General features: G+C 42.1%; 2 protein-coding genes across 3 annotated transcripts; both read right to left on the bottom strand.

The window, feature by feature from the left end:
• Positions 1-15,241: 15,241 nt before the first annotated feature.
• LOC133898360 (proline-rich receptor-like protein kinase PERK2) lies at positions 15,242-15,692 on the bottom strand. The gene has a single exon (XM_062339029.1). It carries the CDS (start codon positions 15,674-15,676, stop codon positions 15,242-15,244), a length of 435 nt encoding a protein of 144 aa, XP_062195013.1. The 5' UTR covers positions 15,677-15,692.
• An 847-nt stretch (positions 15,693-16,539) lies between these two features.
• On the bottom strand, positions 16,540-21,881 carry LOC133898925 (uncharacterized protein At4g37920). 2 transcript variants are annotated; one of them, XM_062339743.1, is made up of 6 exons: positions 21,595-21,881; positions 20,417-20,688; positions 20,044-20,209; positions 19,381-19,622; positions 18,094-18,281; positions 16,540-17,114 (listed from the first exon to the last, which is right to left on the bottom strand). In XM_062339743.1, the coding sequence occupies exons 1-6, from the start codon at positions 21,785-21,787 to the stop codon at positions 16,898-16,900; spliced, it is 1,278 nt and encodes a 425-aa protein (XP_062195727.1). In that variant the 5' UTR covers positions 21,788-21,881; the 3' UTR covers positions 16,540-16,897. The 2 variants fall into 2 exon arrangements, with proteins under 2 accessions (XP_062195727.1, XP_062195728.1); XM_062339744.1 differs by lacking the exon at positions 21,595-21,881 and adding an exon at positions 21,225-21,577.
• Positions 21,882-23,000: the final 1,119 nt, after the last annotated feature.

The raw sequence follows: 23,000 nt of genomic DNA, 5'->3' as shown, positions 1-23,000 counted from the left end.
CCATCTAAAATTTCTCCAACTCTAGCATTGATCTAAAATTATGTTACCAATCATCTAAAGCCATATAATGTTTCAGGAGAAGTTTTGCCCGTATATATGATTGAAATAAAACTCATCGGGAGCGTTAGAATGGGGTTGAATTTATGTAGTGGCTCCAAGGGCAAAGGCTTCTAGAAGGCCGATGAAAGGGATTAACATCGCAGTTACTTTTGCAAGAGTAATGAGGTGATCAGAGTGGAAAAGGATAAGTAATGGAGGAATTACATATTTATGGAGAGGTAAAATTAGTGTAAGAAGTGGGTAATTTCCACCAAGTTAATGTAAATGTGGTGACAGTCTCAAGCTGATCGTGGTGTCACAAGAAAGTGGCAAAAAATTATAGATATTACGGCATTGAAATAGAAGCTAATGGCAAATTTGCAACAAGAAATTGATGATATCTACATTTTTAAAGGTTTTCTAGATATTGTGGATAAGGGTATGCAATGTCAGCTTGGTTTTCTAGAAAAGCGAAAGCAACTTTGAAAAGTTTGAATCACTCAGACGGGGAAAGATATTTGTTCAGGGCAGAGAAAACGAAGGAAGAATCAAAATCAGTAAGATATGTGTTTGACTCCGGATTTTGAAGCAAGACTATAGGTAAAACGACTATATACATATACATATATATATACGCATAAACATATATATATATACACATACAGTAGTGCTATTATACATTTAGGATGTAGACTATTTCATTGACCCAACCCAACCAACAGACTCCCCCTCACCGAACCAACCAACCACCCTCCCCTGATCGACCAAGCCCCTCGACTCCACCTAACCCAACGCAGGTTCCTACCATAGCCGATAGTGCCTCCACTCCCTGTGCGCTTCAGCCCAGCCAAGCCGTCTCCCAGATCTGCACGACCGCGCCCCCACTGCTGATCCAGATCTTCTGCGTCTGACCGCTCCATCCTATGCCCCGCCCACTGTCGCGCAGGCTCCCTCCCACCCCAAGACCGACCAGCTACAGCTGCCCCCACGCTATGGATGCCAGAGCTCCAACCGCGATGCTTTGCTCAACGAGAAAAGCTACAAAGGGGAGAAATCTGATGCCCCGGTGGAGAGAAGCCCATTTGTGGGGTTAAAAGCCCGGGATTTGGACGGAAGTCTAGTTGTTTTGGAGAAGATGCTCCAGGCAGGAAGAGGAAGGGCATGGCATCTTGCAGGAACTCTTGTCTGCTGAATCCTAACCCCTTAACTCATCTATTGAATCCTAACCAAAGATTTATTGCTATCAGTTGGAAATATTGAACTACTGATGAAATTTGCTACCGATAAAAAATGTCTATGACTTCAAACTATTGACGACTACTGATGAATCACTGAAACCTGGATGAATGAACTATTGATGACTACTGACATGAATTTTATTTCCTATAATTTGGATAAAAAGTTTCTATGAGTTGGAGTTTAAATCATGAAGATGGAAGTACTCACGACTACTAATGAAGTATGAAAAGGTTACTTTTGAATTTAACTATGAGATGGAACTACTGGAACGAAGGAATTACTGAACAAGGAAAGGATGAACTACCGATGCAATTTTCATTTGACTTGGATGCTAGAACTACAAAACCAATAAAGGGTGTACTACTGAACTAGAGAAAGGATGAACTACTGCATGAGAAAGTTGCTTGCTTTCGAATCATAGGAAAAATCTTTCAGTAGTTGCTTTTGTATCTACTGAAGAATATAAAAATACTAAAGAAAAAGGAATATTATTGAATAAAGGTATTAAAGAAAAAGGGACTACTGAAGAACTACTTATCCAAATTATAGCAAGAAAGTGATGAAAAGAAAAAATACTAAAGAAAAAGTGAAATTGTTAGAGAAGGGTATTGAAGAAAAAAAGAGCTACTGAATAGCTACTGATACAAGCAATAGCAAATTCTTATATACTTAGTACAATTTTTGGCATCCAAGTTATAAAAAACTTCTTCGGTACTTTAATTGATCTCTTTAGTAATTTGAAATGTCGTTAGTCGGTTTTGAGGACTACTGAAGTATGAAGAGATGAAGAGAGATCACTACCAAAACATTGAATCAGGTTTCCATCATTCAATAGTTCCAAGTCATAGCAAAGATCTCACACTTAGCTTAATTCATATGCTTCCAAAACACTGTAAAAGTACTTCGTTACCGGCAAATGATCTTATATCCAACTACTGACAAGGAGATGACATACTGAATGGCGTGCCATGAATACAAATTACTAAATGTCACATTTAGATGGCATAGAACACTCACAATACATAGTGAGATGAGGCAACAATTACTAACACATCAAATATTCGTTGAGCTCGCACGAGGTGTATTAAGTTACAACCACCAGTGAAGAATCATGTGATGAGCCTCACTATATGCTATCTGAGGCAACAATCACCAAAAATATACACATGACCTGCCGCCAAGCAACATTTGGTTCAAGAGAAGAACTACAAACTACTGAAAAACTATTGACAAACACAACAAATACTGAGGAATCTTGAATTTTTATCCCGAGCTGGTATTTTGTCGCCATCAAAGTGCATTGTCGCCTCCACATTCATTGATTCGTGCTGCCGCCACTCCATGAGACTCAATCTATTGAAGAATCTCACCAGCAAAATGGGAGCAATATGCATGCCAGGTCGCGTGTCACTACCGCTGGGGAGGGGATCGGGGTCACCTCAATGAGAATGAGGGCTATTGGTGCACCAATAGCGTATGGTGAACCAATTTTTCCATCAATCGTAGCATCCGTGCTTTGTGCTAGTCCGCGTTGAATGAGCTTCGTCTGTACATAGAAAGTCAATCTATAAGTACGATTTAGGCATTCCACAACTTAGTTCGATGCCCAGGTGGTCGCTGCGTTCTAATTATTCGCGAGGCAGAGCTCCTGGAGGATGCATTATCTGATTCCTATGTAGTCTGCAATATGTTCTTTACTACTTAATGAATTTGCTTGAAATTCATTTCACACGCCACATTCGTATGCCACCAAGTTGCGTCCTTCGTAGAGACACAGTTCTGTTAGATTGAGGAAATTTTCAGTATGATGCCAGCAGCATGTCAGCATAATAATCTGCTAGCCAAAAGCAAAATCGGCTCATCATCCAAGAGACTCTAGAGGCGAACACGCTTCGAAAGTTCGTCGCCCTGTCATACGAAGAGAGAGCAGAACACAGTAGCTCATGACCTCGCACAGCTCACGAGTCACGATACGTGGGCAAGTTCGATCCCCTGTGTTGAGTAAATTATTGATCAGGATTGTGATTTCACCGGTGAGTAATAAAGCTCTCTTTTTTCGAAGCTGAGTAATAAATATCTCTTTTCATGAAAAAAGGAATAACATATTTGTTGAAGGTTCACTAGTACAGAACGATACTGTACAGGTGGGTGGAAACGTCTTTTCACAGGCGTTTGGCACACCCGTATGTGACAGAAGGCCTGTGGGAAATCGATTTCCACATGCGGTTCCTAATGTTAACCGCCTGTGGAAATCGATTTCCACATGCGGTTCGTTACGGTTGTCTTAACGAACCGCATGTGGAAATCGATTTCCACAAGCGGTTCTTTTATATCAACCGTCTGTGGAAATTGATTTCCACAGGCGGTCCATATTAGCTGCCGCCTATGATATAAAGATTTCCACAGGCGGTTCCGTATGAGAACCGCCTGTGGTATATATTTATTTAAAAATAATAATTAAAATATATTTTATCCATCCAGATTTCACACAGTTTCAATAACAATATGAATAACATCACATATTTTAACATTTAACACAAGTACAGCAATATTTACAAAACAATATTTACAACATCACAAGCCTATATAGCTAAGAGTCGCTGTCCCACACATAAAGTCTCGGATGGCTAGCTAATTCGCCTCCACGATCAAAGAATCTACCGTTCTTCTGGATGACTTCGTGTATAATAAACCAGCACATGTCACGTTGGACGTTTTGGATTTCTTTATCGGTGAGAGCTTGGTTGGCACATTGGATCATCCTTGCCTGGTTTGAAAACACACTAAAAGAGTTAAAACACTACTGACAACGGAAACATAACCAAATAAGAATGTGCAGGCGCAATGATGACTTACGTCCTCAGGGTTTGTTGTGTACCTCCCGTTTATCCTAAGAAATTCGCAAATATAGTATCCACAAAGAACGGTATTGAAACCTTACTTGTGGCACTTAAAAACACGCAACGTATTCGTCAGTTCAATAAAACTCTTCGTCATTAATAGTGGAATACAAGAATTAGAAGTTGTGTTAGTACCGGAAAATATGTACGGACTGTCATCGCATCCGGCCTGTCCATATCATGTATCTCACCTTTCGTTACGTACCACTTGTAGGCCCTATTCAAATACCAACAAGTAATTATCAATTCATAAATAATGTATAAGAATTTTAAGTATGGGAGATTTCCTTTACCTCTGTATAACGTCAATGAAATCTTGGTAGGATTTTTGTTGGAAATCGGTAAAGTCAAGGACCACGAGTCTGCTCGACTTCGGCATCAGCATTATACAAATATAGTGATCGCTACATGAATACTTCTGTTAGATTCTTGATTGATCAACTAAGTTGAACACTTATGTTAGATTCATAACGTATCACACTTACTTAAAGTTGTAGGGAGCGAAGATGCAGTCCTTGTCCTGCATTTCAAGCATAGCTCTTCCTACGTAGGTTGACATTTCGAGCCTTTTTGTTTTGGTTGTTTCTTTTATGACCCGTGCTTTATCCTTTTTACTCTTCCCCTTAATCCTAGGGTCATCAGTCCTTATGTTCACGATCATGTTTGGCTGGAAAATTCGTTGCGGATCAAGGAATCCGGCAGGCCTCTTTAACTTATCTGCATCGTTAAATTGCATCCTACAGAACAAATCAATAGTCATTAGCTTCTATAACATATATTGTTACATATATGAACGTAGAGGTAGATTGTTGGCACTTACAGGCACCACACGCTTATGAGATTGACGTCAAGTTTGTCGAGGCGGAACACAGCGTGCATGTCCTTGAAATCCAACATGAGGTAGTTGTCTCCGCTTAGATAAACGTTAGCGGGGACAAAAGCAGTGATTATGGAGAGGCCCGCGCGACATGCCCTCATGTACCATTCGTGGAATTTCCTCATCTCCCACAGACCTTCTTGGAGTTGAAATGATGGCAGAAATGGCTTGCCATGCTCATATTTTTCAGGAACATCCAGTGTATGCACGAAATCTATCTATGAGGTACTTAATGCTTTGACGATCTCTTTCGTGAGATTGCCCTTCGCTGGAGATTCCTGAGCGGATGATGCCTTTGGTTTTGACGAGGACAGAAGCCACCTCTTCATCGGATCAGGTAGATCAATCTTCTCATATGGGGTAATCATTGTAGGAACTCTCCGATGCTTAGGTGATGGATGTGCCAGAGGCGGAGACACCGGAGTCAGAGACGCTGGAGACGGAGGTGCCTGAGTTGTAGATGGTGAAGCACGATGCGAAGTTGCCTGCGGCGGAGATACCGGGCGCGGGGGCGACGGTGCCTGAGGTGGAGAGGGTTGGCACTGGGGCTGAGGTGCCTGAGGCGGAGTGGGTTGGCTCTGGGGCTGAAGTGCCTGAGGCGGAGTGGGTTGGCTTTGGGGCAACGGTGCCTGAGGCAGAGATGCTGGACCCTGGGACAGGCGGAACGCTGGCGATTGTGACTTCTGACAGCTTAATATGATATCCCGTCTGGGCCACAAAATGAAGTTTCCAACAGCCTCATTGAGAATCTCAATACCCTCAGGTGCGCTGATTTCAAGCTTGTACTTCCTGAAAATCGGCTGCACCGAGTCCACTTGTACCTTGGCATAACCGGCCGGAATATCTTGACTATGAAACACATGGCCTGGAATGGCCTGGCCAGTGGCAGCCTCGACAGTGAAGTCTCCCTTGCCGACCGGAACATGAAGAATGCAAGGGGTAGCTTCTTTGATTTCATCCACAGGATATCTCGGGCTATCGAAATGTGTGAACCCGACGCTGCTCCGAAATCCGGGGCTGGTTGGTTGCTCTATCAGCATTAATGCCGCCCTTTCCTTCTCCTTTTCATTCCACATCTTCATGAATTCGACGTTAACCTGTTCTTGTATCTCTTCCTATAGGATCTTCTTATATCTATTACATGTCTTGTACTGGCCCGCATCGTTTGGGATCCCATGCTTCCAGCCCACTTTTGATCCGATGCCTCGAGTGCGACCTGGGTGTTCTTTATTCCCCAGGGCCTTGGTAAGCAGGTCATTCTCCCTGTCAGGCTCTAGAGACCCTTCCTTAGTAAGCCCTTGGATGGTCTGGGTCACCTCCATGGTCTCGGGGCTATTGAAGGCTAAGTCCCCAGACTCGGTTCGTTGTGACCGAGCGTAGACCCAGTTCCTGCTTCGCTCATCACAATTTTCTAAAGGGTTGGGTTTCCCAACCCGGGCAGCCTCTTCTTCTTGCCTCCTCCACTTAGGAATTTTGAGGGCGTACCCAGATGTGCCCAGGTGATGGTGGTGCTTATTCTTCTTCGCAAGTTGCTTGAACGATTCACCCAGTTTGATCGCATCAGGTGTGGTCTTCTGCCTAACAAACTCTGCCCATTGCTCTGGTGTAATTTTTCCGTATTTATTAAAGGGTACCAGATTCTTCTTCACGAATTCCTTGTTGAGCTCACTCTTCCAACCCCGGAAGCTTTTTCCCATTGTTTTCAATGCATTCTGTTTGGCTGCTTCCTCTGTTCCCAAGGGGAATCGGATGGTTCTCTGCAATGTTGCCCATAGGAACTCCTTTGTCTCATCCGACACCAATCGCCAATCAGTTACAGTGATTGGGACGTACTCCTTGACAAGGAATCCACAATCGTTGCGGAATTTGGCGCAGGCCTCACGAGGTGCAATAGGCTCCCCTTCAACACCGACCTGTGTTATTGTATAAATGCTGGACGGCAACTTGTTTCTGCTACGCTCGCCCCTTCTTCGTTTCAGTGTCGGTCCAGAGGGACCCGAAGTTTCAGGCACAGATGTAGCGGTGGGTTGTGGCGTAGAATGTTGTGGCGCAGATGATCGACGTGAAGATCTTTGCACCCTCACCCTCTAGAGAGAAAACAAATGAGAGTTGACATCAACAGAAGATATTCCTCCATTTAACAAGTATGAAATGCATTGACTCAACTAAATACCTCTTCGGTGGGATTGTACTCGTTGTCACTTTCCCGACGGTGGATCTCCCGCTCGCACGGAACAGGGCTCGGGCTGTGATACGAGCCCGAGCTTTTGCTGCTGTCGGAGGAGGACGGCTGGTGAGGGCTTGGGTCCCTATCCAACCTCTGTGCCGGGGAGACCTCTATTGCAACATCCGACATCCTGCTTGCTTCTGGTTTCTTAGGGGTTACTGTCCTCTTCTGCCCTATAGTACTTAATCGACCACTGGATTATTGTTGTCTAGAAAAATCTAACAAGTATGCTAGTATGAAAAAAAAGGGGAATTTAGTAGTAGTGTAAAATGCAAAATGGAGTATCATAGAACACAAGAAAAGCATAGAAATTAGAGAGCAGAGAATGACAATATTGGATTATTCAAACGCCGTATGTGCTTATATGCATGCATTCATGCATACCGTCCTATACAGTAAGTAGTTGTACCAGGGTCTAATGCCCTCAAGAACTATATATATGCTTGTTAGCTCTGGTCTTAATGCATGTGGTCCCTATGGAGTAAAATTTTGCATTGGATGCCATGAGCAATGTCAAAGTCTAGAAAGAACAAGTAAAGAATGAGGGTCTTCCTTCTGGTGATCACCATAGTGGTAGATTAAGCTTTTGAACAAGGATTTGCTCTATAACCCGGGAAAGGAAGCTTCTACGTGAAGTTTGCGAGACGGGTGGTGCCATTTATAGAAAAGATTGGCTACAATAGCACTTTATGCACTTAACTTTTGGCTATTCTACATGGGCAACAACCAGCCTGGGAAATGGGCTACCGAACTTAATTTGGTCTCTCTCTGTTGATCAAAACAACCAATCCTTGCTTTTCCTTGGCAAAACTTTCAGTAACTAATTAAATCACTGTTGTCTATATGTACCACACCATTACTATCTGCAAATTAAGATGTAACTAGTTTGCATGAACTCAATATATATAATGAAGAGTGGATGGTCTTGATAAGTAATCCTTCTAGCTTATATATGTATGCATCTTATTATCTTGATAAGAATTTCACTAAACCAGTAGTGTTCTAACTTGCTTAAAATTGCACTCTCCCTCCTCTTAACCGCAGGCCTTTAGCTCAAGAATCGACATAGAGGTCTCGAGAGTTGTTGAAAGATTAAGAGCATTATTGGTATGATAGTATAAGTTGATATATACAGGTATGTGTATAAGCTGAAAGATTAAGAGCATTACAAAAGTTTGTAAACATATCATGTTATGTATGTTCTGTTTAGAAAATAAAACGAGGTCGGAGGGAGACTTTCCCCCAACCTATTATATATTAAGAAGTTGGGACTTGAACCCAGAATCTCAACAATCACGTACTAGCTCTACTGGTTATTACCTAACATCTTAACTTCTTCATTTGCCGACATGGAGCACGTTGTCCTTAATTACCTAATAAACTATACACTTGGCAATTTTCACTATATGCTGTTCTTCGCTGTGATTTTCTAGCTTGTAGATGATTATCTCGTTGGATGAAAATTCTACTGAAATGAACCCAATGTTGGATGCCAGCTCCCCTTAGCTGTCCGGTCATGTTCAAGAAGGCAACTCAGGTCCTCTAATAGGTTACATTGCCGCAAACATTTTTATATCTTTTACATTTCCATAAAAAGTCATTTATGATTTTCCTAGTTTGTTCATCGTACGTTAATTTCTATGGATATCAAGACGTAAATAGACCGGGTTGCAAAGGGCCAAAAAAGGGTTATCCAAAATTCAAATAAGCTAGAAACTAGAACCTAGAAGAGTTGAGTACTGCTGGTATGGATCATCTAGTGAGAGTTTGGTTTTCATTCTCTTTTTTGGAAAAAAAAGGAGTTTCCAGATGTGGGTTTCATCTCATCTGTATCCACCACCGGCTACTACCTACTGATTACTCCCTCCCGGGCATCTCATGTAAAAACAACTTTTGAGTGTAACAATCAGCACATGTACGACATCACAGAGAAGGGGGGAGGGGAAAACACAGCCGGCCGGAGAACCGACTACAACGGCTCGGCCGGGAGGGGGAAACGGAGCTACTCACCGGCGGCGCTGCACCCCGGCACGATGGCCGGCATCACAGAGAAGGGGGGGTGGACACACGGCCGGTCGGAGAACCAACTACGACGGCTTGGCTAGGAGGGGGATATGGAACTACTCACCAGCGGCGGCGGCTCCTCCTCGGCGCTGTGGACCTCAGCGGCGGCGGCTCCTCCTCGGCGCTGTCGAACTCGGCGGCAGCGGCAGCTCCTCCTCGGCGCTGTCGAACTCGGCGGCGGCAGCGGCGGCTCCTCGGCGCGGTCACACTCGGCGGAAACGGAGAGCGCGGGTGGCGGACGGAAGGACAGCCTGACGGCACGATCGATGTTTTCTGAAAGCACTAGGGTTTTCGGGGCTGCGCGCGGTTATATAAATAGGAACGATTTCCACAAGCGGTTGACTTAAGAAACCGCTTGTGGACAAGCGGTTCCTTAGGTGAACCGCCTGTGGAAATGGATTTTCACAGGCGGTTCCTTCGGTGAACCGCCTGTGGAAATGGATTTTCACAGGCGGTTCACGTAAGGAACCGCCTGTGGAAATGGATTTCCATAGGCGGTTTCTTAAGTTAACCGCCTGTGGAAACCTGTGGAATGTTTTTTTTTGTTTGAGAAATACAATTCTATTACATATTAAAGCATCTTAAATATTCTATTACATACTACAGCATCTTAAATATTCTATTACATACTAAAGCATCTTAAATATTCTATTACATATTGAAGCATCTTAAATATTCTATTAGATACTAAAGCATCTTAAATGCATACAAGTCCATAATACAAATTAAAGCTTATCCTAATTGTATACAAATTTCAGGGTTCTATCACATTGGAAAATAATTCGCATAACATTGCACTATTTGCCTTGAACTGTTTTCCCTACACCATCCAGATGCATGTACGGCATCACAGATCTATCGAGGGTTGCTTCTACAAGTTTGATCTTTTCTGGATCTCCAAAAGGCGGCACGTCATCGAACTGATTGTATTCTTCCGCATCCTCCACATTCTCGACTCCGACAATTTTTTATTTTTCGGCAACAACTACATGCTTCTTTTCATTCGCGGGGTTGATTATATAGAAAACTTGTGCGACGTGATCAGCGAGTACCCACGGGTCATCTTTGTGGCCTACAATGCTGAGGTCGACAATTGTGAAGCCGTAGTTGTCCACCGCCACGCCATTTGGGTGTTTGACCCATTTGCACCGAAAGACGGGGATCTGCAGATTCACTCCATAATCGAGTTCCCAGATTTCTTCTACGAACCCATAGTAGGTGACCTTTTCCCCTGTTGTGTCATAGGCTTCTGTTCGAACGCCGCTGTTTTGGGTCGTGCTCTTCTTGTCTTTTGCTTTGGTATAAAACGTGTACCCATTAATGTCATACGCTTGCCATGACGTAACTAAACTTGATGGGCCACAAGCCCACATTTTAACATTTTTTTTATCTAGAGATTCATCGTCCGGAAGGTTTTGGTTCTTGAACCATGTGGTGAAGCGACGCTTGTGCTCTTTCAAGATCCAATCATACGAGCGGCCTTGATTTTTTGTGTAGAGCTCATTTAGGTGTTGCTCGACGTACGGTGCCACTAACTGGATCTGCTGCAATATGGTGAAATGTGCTTCTTCCACTGCTTTGTAATCATGATCGATGAATCTTTTCTTTCCTTTGGTCCCTCTCCCAGACAACCTCCCCTCATGTCGAGATACAGGTACACCAATGGGATTAGAATCTTTTATGTAATCGATGCAACACTCAACGACTTCCTCGGTACTGTAGCCCTTGATCATGGAACCCTCTAGGTGAGCACGATTCCGTACATAGCCCTTCAGAATGCCCATGTACCGCTCAAATGCATACATCTGATGTAAGAATACAGGGCCCAGCGTAATTATCTCACTCACGATGTGAACCAAGATGTGTACCATGATATCTAAAAAGGATGGAGGGAAGCACATCTCAAGTTGGCACAAAGTCTCTACCAACGAACTATGTAGAGCACCCAGTTTTTCAGCATCGATCACCTTCTGAGTAATTGCGTTGAAGAAGTGACACAACCGTGTGATGACCACCTTTATGTATCCCACCTTGATACCCCTTATTGCAATAGGGAGCATCTGCGTCATCATCACATGACAATCGTGAGACTTCATGCCGATTAGCTTCAAATCTTTCATCGAGACTAGGTTCTTAATGTTGGATGAGTAGTCAGTCGGGACTCTCACCCCATGTAAGCACTTGCACATTGCCTTTTTCTCCTCAAGTGTCAAAGAGTAGCTAGCCGGCGGAAGATAATGTTTCCCATTTGGTCTGTCTTCAGGGTGTAGCTCTGGCCTAATTTCAAAATGCACCAAGTCCTTACGTGACTTGATTCCATCCTTTGTCTTGCCTGGTATGTCCAGTAAGAGGACAATGATGCTATCACACACATTCTTCTCAACGTGCATGACATCGATGCTGTGACGGACGTCCAAGTCCTTCCAGTAGGGCAAATACTTAAAGAAAATTGGCATCTTCTTCCACAGCGTGCTGGTCGGCGTCTCACTTTTCTTCCTCTTTTTACCCTTCGGCGGCTTCCTAAAAACAACCTTGATGCTACTGACCATTTCAAACACTCGTGCCCCACTGCGAGGTTTCGGGTCAGTATCTTCCTCAACCGTGTTGTCAAAATGTTTCTTCATATTGCGGTATCTGTGAGTTCTGAGTAAGAACCATCGGTGGCAGGTGTACACTACCTTCTATGAGTACGGAAGGTACACAGATGCGGTTTCATCCAAGCACACTGCACATCCTTACTTACCTTTAACCTGTCCTGATAGGTTAAAAAGGGCGGGATAATCATTGATGGTAACGAAAATCATTGCTTTCAGCGTGAAGTATTGTTGTCGGAATTCATCCCACACCCGGACCCCCTCATTCCACAGTTTCGCCATATCTTCCATCAATGGTTCCAGAAACACATCTATATCGTTGCCTGGTTGTTTCGGTCCATGGATAAGAGTGGACAGCATAAGGTACTTCCGCTTCATGCATAGCCATGGAGGAAGGTTGTAGATGGCCAGGACCACTGGCCAAGTGCTATGTGAGGTGCTCATGTCACCGAAATGATTCATTCCGTCCGTACTCAACGCGAACCTTACATTCCTTGGTTCTTCAGCGAACTTTGGATACATGGCATCGACCTTTCTCCATTGCCTAGCATCAGCGGGGTGTCGAAGCTTAGTTCCATCCTTATTGCGCTTATCGAAATGCCAACACATCAGTTCAGAGTCCCTAGGGTTTGAGTACAGGCACTGCAAGCGGTGTATCACTGGTAGGTACCACATCACCATCGCAGGACTTCTTCTCTTCTTCTCCGCGTTGGAAGAAGTGTCTTCTTCGTCACGACCAGCATTATTTTTCTTCTTCTTCGTGTTGGCGGAAGCAACTTTGTCCTCACAATCATCATTCCTCTTGTACCGACTCGCATTGCACACTGGACATCTATCCAAGGCTTCGTACTCTTTACGGTAGAGGATAGAGTGGTTCGGACACACGTGTATTTTTTGCACATCCAATGACAACGGGCAGATAAGCTTCTTCGCCAGATAAGTGGTGGTGGGTAAGGAGTTAGGCTTCGGAAGCATGTTTGCCAAGAGACTCAACAGATCCGAGAAACTCTTGTCGGACCATCCATTGCTAGCCTTCAACCTTAGAAGTTCAAGCACCGAATGCAACACCGTAAACTCCTTATCACAGCCCTTCGATTCCTCATACAAAAGTTCCTTTGATGCCTTTTTTAACGCCTCGAAATTATCTAAACCTCTCGTGTCCCTTAAAACATGCGGTTCTGCGTGGCGCAACATTTCCTCCAGATCAAAGTCAGCATCATCATCCAGATCAAAATCGGCTTCATCATCCATCATAAAATCAGTGTCGCCTTCGATTGCTCCCTCATCATCACCATCTACTTGATCAGCAGCGATTTCCTAGTTTGGTTTGCTTGTACGTTGTTCGCCGTGATTGGACCAACATTTGTAATTCTTAACAAAACCTCTCAAGATCAAGTGCGATTTGATTATACTTGATTTGTCCCACAATTTCTGGTTCTTGCAGTCAGAACATGGACAGTATATTTCCTTTGTCTTCTTAGTTAAAGCGTCCTTCTTTGCGGCTTCAATAAAAACAGAGAGTCCTTTGATGTATATTTCTCCATGTCTTGGCGCATCATACATCCATGCTCTATCCATCTTTAACTTCAACCACAAAATTAGATACATTAATTAATTAAATAATTAATTTGAAAATTAGAATTAAAAAGATTATTATGATTATAATATGTCTACGCAATTGAATCTATATTAACGTAAATTTATGACTCAAAATAATGTGAATTCATTACTCTCTCTCTCTCTCTCCCTCTCCCTCTCCTTCTCCCTCTCCCTCTCCCCTAGATCTAGATCTAGATCTAGATCTAGAGAAAATATCCCCATTCATGATGGAACCTCCTAAGGCTAAACATCACATTCTAGCTACATTTTTAAAATATAATACTAGAATCATGTGAATCTACACAATTAAATCAATATTGCAACAAATTTGAGCTAATTTGATGATCAAAATAGCAAGAACCATGAGCATCTCTAGATCACATTGAAACTCTAATTTAGCCTTAAATCTAAATCTAAACTTCAAAAAAATGCAAGCTAGGGATGAGATATACATACCTTATTTGGCTCCTCCAAGGAAATCAAAAACAAAACCTCCCCCCCCCCCCTCCTATTTTCCAAATCGACCGCCATAGTAAATGCTTACTGTTTCGAACAGTAAGTCTGTCTGAATGAAACTGGCTGAAAAGAAGCAGTATTTATGGAGTATTTTCACAGGCGGTCGACTTAAGAAACTGCCTGTGGAAACTAATTTTCACAGGCGGTTCCTTAAGTGGACCGCCTATGAAAATGGATCTATTTCCACAGGCGGTCCACGTAAGGAACTGCCTGTGAAAATTACTTTTCACAGGCGGTCCTCGGCCGCACGGGGCCGTAGCCACTTTCTCAAGCGGTTCTTCCTACGAACCGCTTGTAGAAATCAATCCTAGATGTCTCGAAAAATAGGTTTTGTAGTAGTGGTTGTTATTAAGGACCTGATGTTTCTGGCCCTATCAACCCGTGCTTGCGGACAAATGGATTTTTGGAGGCTTTGCGGATCAACAAGCTCCGAAACCCTTCAAAGCCCTGGCATTTTGGAGCCCCTGCTCTTCGGAATCTGGACAGGCTTCCCGAAACCCTGAGGTGAGTCGTCAGACCTTCAAAAGAGATCAATCAGAGAGGCTCTACTAGTCGTCCTCCTCCTATAAGAAAATGACCAACATTTAATACAACACAAGTGGAGCATATACTGACATCCCGTGCAAGACCATCCTAACATCTTAACAATACAGTGCCGCAATAGACGACCGGCTATGCACCACTATGTTACTGTATTAGAAGAATATCTTCCGATCAGGAGTATACCTACACCTATGCTAGGTGATTCTCTGCAGGGATATACTTATACAATTTTACACCCTATAACAGATTGCCATCAGACTAAAGACCGATACTTTTACCATCAACATATTTGATATTCCTCCCTCTATTCCTCCCTCTACTTCTTCTCTTAAGCTTAAATCACTCCTATGAGCTCTCGTCGTACTTCTTGGTATGAGATAACTTTTGCGCCAATAATATTAATCCCATAATCTTTGTTCATACTGGCAACCAGTTTCTCAATTACGAGGACATGCAACTTGATCATCAGTTACCAGAGAAGATGCCAAGATATCCACATACACGACACGGTAGTTACCACCAAATACAAGTACGCGAACACACTTCTCCATGACATATTGATTTCAAGTATATATATTCATTTAATTGCTATATGCCAGCCCAAGGGAAATGATTTTCTCTTCAATATCTAGTCTAGCAACTACTACACCACAACCCATAGGAACACGAGACAAGCTACCGTCACGTAGTAACCAGCAGTAACAGGAGAAAGTAGCACATGCGCCGAAGCAGAGGGGTTGTAGTAAGGCAGGTAGCCGGTCGGAGGCGCGTAGTTCGGTTGCTGGGGCATGTATTGCCCCCCAGTGGCCCCGGCGCCGCCGCAGCAGACAACGGCCACCGGCGGGCACGGCGTCTGCGAGCCTGGGGCCGATGGCGGTGCCGGTGGTGCAGACGGCAGCGACGGCGCAGGCGGAGGGTAGCCGTAGATCGGCAGCGGCTGCGCCGGCGGCTCGCACTCCGCGCCGTCGCACAGAACCGGAGACGTGGTGGAGTTGCCGCCGTCGCCTGTTGCGTTGTCCGCGGCTATTGCCGCAGTTGCGTTTGCCAACAGCAAGGCGTGGAGCAAGAGAAGCGCCATGGCGCTGCCTCTTCTGTGTGTGAGAGGTAACTAGAGAGAGAGGGGGGGGGGGGGCAGAGAGATGGAGATGTCATGACGTTGGGACGATGGAGTATATATATGGTCGTCTCCGAGTAAATGCAAGGTGTGCATGCAGCATGACACATGGGGAGCCATGTGTTGGAGGCTTGCCACGCTAGGGAAGATGATACACTCTCGCCGCTTTGTTCCCGTCTCGTGGTCAAGCCTTCAGGATAGACGCGAGCAGTGTTTCCAGAGGGGAAAGTTCTGGCCGTGTATACATAGGAGTTAAAACAAAACGAATATTTTCCGTCCGCTCGCCTGTCTAAAAGCCTGACAAGCAAATATCTGCAATAACAGCTATCTAATACTATTCAATATTAGACTTTAAACTAAAAAAAATAAATATAAGATACAAGATAACTAATATCCGTTCAAAATATCTATATATTAGGTGTTACAAGAAATTCTTATGTAATTTCACTTAAAAACATAATAACATATAAATAGATATTATCACATATCTGTAGACAGATAATACTAAATACTTTTTATTTTCATATCTCAACAATCATTCTCTTTATGCTCAATTTAATTGCACACTTATATTATTTAATGTGCTACATGAAGATATAAATAAAGTGAAATTTTTTTATCTATTCGACTGACAAAAACTTCCAGCACTTTTCATCTAGACTCTAACTCCGAAAAAAAATGATAAAATACAGAATAAAAAAATAATTATCCGATACTATCTGTATCCGACTCAAGAAAAAATATAAGATAAAATAAAAAATAAGCTATATCCGTCTGTATCCGTTCTAATTACACCCCTATATATACATACATCAGCAACCTTGTGATGACTTGCAAATTGCAATATATACCAAGATGAAGGAACCTTGTTACCTTTATGTATGAACAAAAATTAACACTTGCCTCACTTACAGTTATCGCTCTACTGAACAGTTTCATTTCACACGGCAGAATTAAGCCTGAAAATAGAAATAAATGTGTACTTTAACAGAAGATACCTGTAAAATAATGCCACTAGCATACTAGTATGATACTACAAATTATGATCCATCTTTCGTTAAAAGCAGCAGGGCATCAGCTATCTACTTCTGTGGATCGTCAGCAGTATCAGCAACCAGAACGAATTACGTCCTCTGAATCTTGACCGGATGGGTTCCTTCAAAATCATAGATTACATATGCAGGCTCATTCTTCTGATTCTTCGTCGTCCATGGATTCTTGCTCATCAGGATGTATGTACTGCTTCATGTATTCTTCCTCAATCGTCTCTTTTAGCAAAACTAATCTCTGGATGATTACTGGGTCGCTCATCTTTCTGGCATCCATAAAATCTGTCTCCTCCTTATTGAGATGGTATGAATCTAGCATCATTTTGATCCATTTGTGGAGTTCATTTGGAGTTCTGCATGCAAAGAACAGGTCATGCCTAATAAGCTATGCCAATGCATAGAAATATGTTATCACACAAGAACTGTCACCTTAGCTCAAACAAATAAGATCTGTTCAAAAATAAAATGGTACCCATTTATTGAACATATGGAGTACCATTTCATTAATATAAAAGCTCCCATGTGATAGCCTTGCTCAACAGCTTGTTTTCTAACATAACGGATTCACTTTATTCAGGAGCTTCAAATTTCAATCTCGGTTCGAAGTGTGAATGTCATATGATGTGATAGCACTATTTATTTTCTTTTGCAAATCTAGAGCATAAAAGATGTCTCCCTAAACCATTTACCATGCATAGTGTATGCAGTGCTGGATTCTTCACTTTTCCTGGATAGACAGGAATCCAGAAAAACAATTAAGCACTTAAGCAGTCCTGAACAATAACTATTTCAGCAAAACAAAAGAGGAAAGGCCACCAATAACTGTGAATTGTCATTTGTTTAAGTGAAACATAAGAATTTCCTCCTCATTTGCAAAAAGAAAAAATGACAATTTTTTTTATTTTCAGTTCTCAAGATTCATGCAAGTGCTTAGATAACAGATTTAAAAACCTGATAAACTATGATATATGGAAGTGTTTAGATAACAGATTTACTAGTACAGATTCATGCAGCCAATCTTAATATTGTACAGATACATTAAAAAAATTGACTATTACATGGGAGTATTTTTTCCGACCAGATGGGGTAATGATGAGACAAGTCAGCTTAACACTGGCATAACACTAAGTGATAGTTCAGTGGAGCATGTTAACACCAGATAATCCTTAATTTTAAGAATAAAGGAATTAACATTACCGATGGATCGATCCAATCAACTAAAATAAAACCATATGTCCGCAACGAAATTGATATGTCATATTATGAAATCTTTTTGCAGGTAATGAAATCAATAGAACTGCCGCATAAATATCTTTATCAATAAATTCTTACGTGTAAAGAGCATCTTCATCCTTAGCTTCACGCTCATCTCCTGGAGAGAAAGCAGTTGCAAGAGCACCAAATCTCTTCTCAGGATCTTCAATATTCAGCAGATACTTCAGAAGCTTCATTTCTGGAGGTGAGATGCTCTTGAGGCTTTGCTTTGTAGATGTATAAATATGGTACATTATGTCCTTGACCTACGACATGAATATGCATAAGCAAACATTATCTACAATTATTTAGCCACTAATTCTGTAACAGTACTCATTTGCCTATTCAAAATCTTAACCAACACTTATTACACCATACAATTAGTAAGTGCCAATTTAGTCCGTGGTTTATAATATCTTGGTGATCCAGAAGTCAAATATTAAATTGCAAATAGAACACGCCTAACATGAGTTCGGAAATCTTATCCTGTACCGCGTATTCATGCATGTTAATTTGTTAAAAGGAATGCTTTATTTAATCACATTATCCTACTTTGTACATTATATGAATAGTACTGGTCTGGTACATATATATTACAATGATTCAAGGTAAAACTTTGTATAGGTACTGGATCCTGACAGCACAGACAACAATTTTATGTAGTTTAAAAGGGAGATGTGTGGAACTAATTGAGCCATCTAGTCTAAGGGCCTGTTTGGTATAACTCCTCCTGATCCAAATTTTCTGGGGAAGTGATTCTCTAGTGAAAATGATTCTGTAGCTAAAAGTGATTCTATTGGGAAAGTGAATCAGGGGAAGCTAGTTTTTTCAGCTCCAAATCTCGTCTACATTTTTCGTCAGGTAATATTAGCCAAGGAAACCCAAGTCCTGCCACACTAAATCTGAATTTGCATAATGATAAATTACATTGTTTCACCACAGGGAAATCATTGAACATTTGCTAATATTCAAGATTTACATAGAACTAAAAATAAGAATGCATTAAGGAAATAATGAAAGAATGAAAATGAAACTTCATGTAAACTTACTAAACAATTAAACCTGGTGTATTAACATACTATCTCAAGAGGCCAAACTGCTATTTTATCTTTCTTATACATAAATACCATATCCTATATTTTTCATTACTTGCTATCTCACTTCTGCTGAAGCACAAACCAACCTGAGGATTATATTTCTAGCCTCAATGATCTACGTTGTTTGATAGCGTAATGGCGCAATCGTCACAGAATGTGTTGATTGATCTACTGTACTAACAGTATGGATGGGCAAGAATGCAGCAACAAATCAAGATTAAACAATGGAAAACTTATACAACTTTGTTTATATTTCATTGAGACCAACCTTATCCTTCATAGTTTTAGAGTCTTTTGCAGCAGCCCAAGCTCTGTTAATGAGAAGAATTAAAGATGAATCAAGTTCTTTCGCTTTAGCTAAGCTTTTGATCTTGTCACAGGCATCATCCAGCGAAGAAGAATTCAGTATATCATCAAACTTCGACTGAGCATATTCGATGTCCAATTGTTCCAATGTGCAATCATATGCACGAATTGCAGATAGGCATTTAGCCCCAAGTCTGACTACTCCTGCATAATGTTGAGATCTAATCAGCCCACGAAATAAAATGTAATATTCAGAACAAAGGTATAGTGAAATAGACACATTTGTTTGCCAATTCAAGCCACAAGAAGTTGGTACTAAGTTCTAACTAGACTCACATGCTCAATAGAATATGCTGACCTGGTCAACAAACCAGCCAGCTGAAGCAATAAACATAGACTAAATAAAGACAAACTGGCCATAACTTCTATGTTCTACGTGTAACTTTTTGTTCTCCTTTTCGTACTATTGGAAACTAGAAACATTCTCCATATTCTCAGGAAACAATGAATCAAGTTCTATATCCTTATCATAGTGTGGATATATGTTAGTAGTTAATCACCTCGACATGAATCAAGTAATAAAGTGTAACTTGTGTGTCAAAAATGATATAAGGTAAATAATTACCATCTCGCTCATCAAGGCCATTATACGCATTTAAAAGGAAATTAAGATGGCGGAAGAACTCCCCAGTAAAATCCTTTCGTCGTCTTGCAACAACAGCATTAATATCAGTAGGATTCTCCCTGAGTTCTGTGAAGAGTCCCATGTGCTTCTCTATTTCATCATCGATCTGAGAAAATAATAAAAACATGAAGAATATTCGCAAATTTATAACATAATGCATCTGGACACTTCTATTGTTTGATTATAGTGCACCTAATCCGTAATAATATTGTGTAATCAAAATATCTGAAGTTCCTTAGATTGCTTGTAACAAAGACTATATTGACAAAACCTACTTTAAAAGGTGATACTGCATATCAAAATCAGGACATACCTTCTTAACTTTCCTAGCAAGTACAACCAACTTTTGCTTCATTGAAGAATCAGTCTCCATATCTATGCGCACTTGACAACGCTTGTAGAAGTGTTCTCTATATCTTCTCCACTCCTCTCTAAACACCAACACTTTTCTCCAGTCCTTTGTTTCAGGTTTCTTATGCATGAAGAACTCAATGAACTTGTCACAAATTTTGGTCATTGTGTACCCCATTGCAACTTCACTCTCAGTTTGGTCTTTCGCATTAGCAATAGTTGGACTAGCTAAGCCTGCAATTACATGTAGCTCACGATGTAAGACACATTTTTTATGTTATACAATGTTAGCGTGAGCATCCGAAAGTATGGGCACGTACAAGGTACGTGACCCTAGCAGATCAAAATTGTTATTGCAAAAGAAGACATCAATTATAAGTGATACAAAAGAAAGAGTTCATTTTAACAAAGGTCCCTTTAAAAAACATTAATTTATCATAAGAAAAAAATTACCGATAGAATCGTATACAGCTCAGTCCATATAAAGTATTTTCTTAGTAAAGCATGTACCCTGATTATTTTGAACTTTCTCATTCTAGTTAGAACTACATGACCTCAAGCCACACTTAGGTAATCTAGGAAAATAAGTTCCAAGAAATAAAGCCAGTTAGGTAATCTATGGAAGGTTCTGGTCCTTTCTTACTGTTACCAGATTTGGGCAGCGGTTCAAATTTCCAAGGGGTCTGATTGTCCAGTGAATTCAAACAGGCCTTCAAACATTCCGAATATAACTTAAAGGATTATGACAATCAGCCTCCGGAAATATGCACCTCGTAGGCGAAATCCGACGGCATGCCCTGCTCCGCAACATCCAAAGGCCACGTTACGGCAATTCATCGAGCACCTGTAAGGCAACACAAACTCCTCTCGAGAACCTACATCAACAATTGGCCTAGCCCCAGGAACTGAACATTAATTGTCCAAGAAATGCAACGGCCTGCATCCTACCGAATAGTCGCTTCCTAGCTCTTCACCCCAGGCTGCCTCTATCTCCCCACAAAAGCAAAGCACAAGCGCAATCCATTGAACACCTCACGTGCAGGCGCAAATACCTCCCAAAACGGAACCCACCCGGGGTTCCTAGCCCACCGAAGAGACCCACTTAAAACAAGGAAAAAAGGAAAAGGAGTCGTGCCTTACTTGTTGGTGGTTGCACTGCTGCGACGAGGCAGCGGCGGCCCGACGTGCCGAGGCGGGTCGCATTACAAGCCGTGGAAGCGGGGCACGAAGGGGTGGCGGAGAAGGAGGAGGAGAGGGGTTGCGAGAGGGCGGCGGCGGTAGGCGCGGGCGGGGGGCGCGGCGCGCGGCAGAGGAGGATGGCTGGGCTCCCCATCGGCGGCAGCGCGGTAGAACGAGCGGTGGGGACTGCGGGTTTGGGATGTTTATCGCAAGGATAGAAGCAAACAGGAATCTAAGGGCAACGTGGTACACGGTTAACGGCAGGGATGCAGCGGGCGGGTTTAGGAGCCGATGACTGTCTATACTACCTCCTTTTCCTGTGATCGAGTCCTAGGAGCCAAAGGGTGCTACAGTGTCCATTCCATAGGATCGATGATTCCTCTGCTTTTCCTTTGAAATTCCCGTGAACTAAAGGGACCTTAATATTTAGCAAATACATGTGAAAATAATTATAAGTGTATAACATGTTTAAAGTACTTTACGTGACAAATCTAGTGATGTTGTTGGTCAATTACTAAGTAACCATGCACTTGTGCTATACACATGTAAAGGCAAAGTATGTCTGTTATACTGCTACTGACAAAACGTATTACTGCCTGTGTGAGCTTATACCAGTTAGCATCCATACACCTCATGTCTGCTCATACTTCTTCTGATCCATCACACGGCCACCGTGATTGCTCAGCTCGTTAGCCTCAAATACTAAACAAGCAGCATCAATTGGATGAACAGGATGAGCACGTACAAGTAGTGACTACTTATAAGATCCCAGTTGTCATTCTTCATATTAAAATCCTTTGACCTTTCACCTTTTTCTACAAAGGAACAAAATCAATCGGATGAGAGAGGCTTCAGAGAACCATCTAGGGATGTAAAAATTTTATGGCATAGATGCTTTGTTTACATACTACTACAAAAACCTCTGAGAAGTGAAAGAAGAGGAAAACACGAACTCGCCTAATGAAAGAACTTGGGTTTTTATGACCAACGCTCAACTTTTTGTAGCTAATCAGTTACTTCTACCTAAATTAAAACATTAGTATATTGTAGCACCTAAAGATACGACAAAAAAGCAAATAGAAAGCAAGTGGAATACTTCAAGTCAGTATTATGAAGACTGGATTTTGGTAACGCCGCCATCGGCTCCAAGGCGATCTCAGGAAATCAAGCTTGCATTGAATATGTGTTGTGTCTCCCATATTCTGTTAATATCATAGGCACCTCGCCGCACTGGTCACCTCACACCTGGTTGGTGTACTTGGATGGTGTTCCACATTTATGAGGGTGAAGGGTCGATGCCGTCAACGATCACGACCGCCACCGACATAGACAACTACGAGCCGCTGAACTGACTTGTCCACCAATGA

The sequence above is a fragment of the Phragmites australis genome, chromosome 18 (genome assembly GCF_958298935.1).
Source record: "Phragmites australis chromosome 18, lpPhrAust1.1, whole genome shotgun sequence".
Lineage (NCBI taxonomy): Eukaryota > Viridiplantae > Streptophyta > Magnoliopsida > Poales > Poaceae > Phragmites > Phragmites australis.
This window is presented reverse-complemented; position numbering and strand designations above follow the sequence as displayed.

What these genes read in the sequence shown, in the direction of transcription:
- LOC133898360 (XM_062339029.1), bottom strand. Translation starts at nt 15,676, where the DNA reads ATGGCGCTTCTCTTGCTCCACGCCTTGCTGTTGGCAAACGCAACTGCG.
- LOC133898925 (XM_062339743.1), bottom strand. Translation starts at nt 21,787, where the DNA reads ATGGGGAGCCCAGCCATCCTCCTCTGCCGCGCGCCGCGCCCCCCGCCC. An exon ending in AGCAGTGCAACCACCAACAA is followed by an intron (nt 20,689 to 21,594) that starts GTAAGGCACGAC and finishes ATGTAATTGCAG; the next exon opens with GCTTAGCTAGTCCAACTATT. An exon ending in GATGAAGATGCTCTTTACAC is followed by an intron (nt 17,115 to 18,093) that starts GTAAGAATTTAT and finishes CTTTGCATGCAG; the next exon opens with AACTCCAAATGAACTCCACA.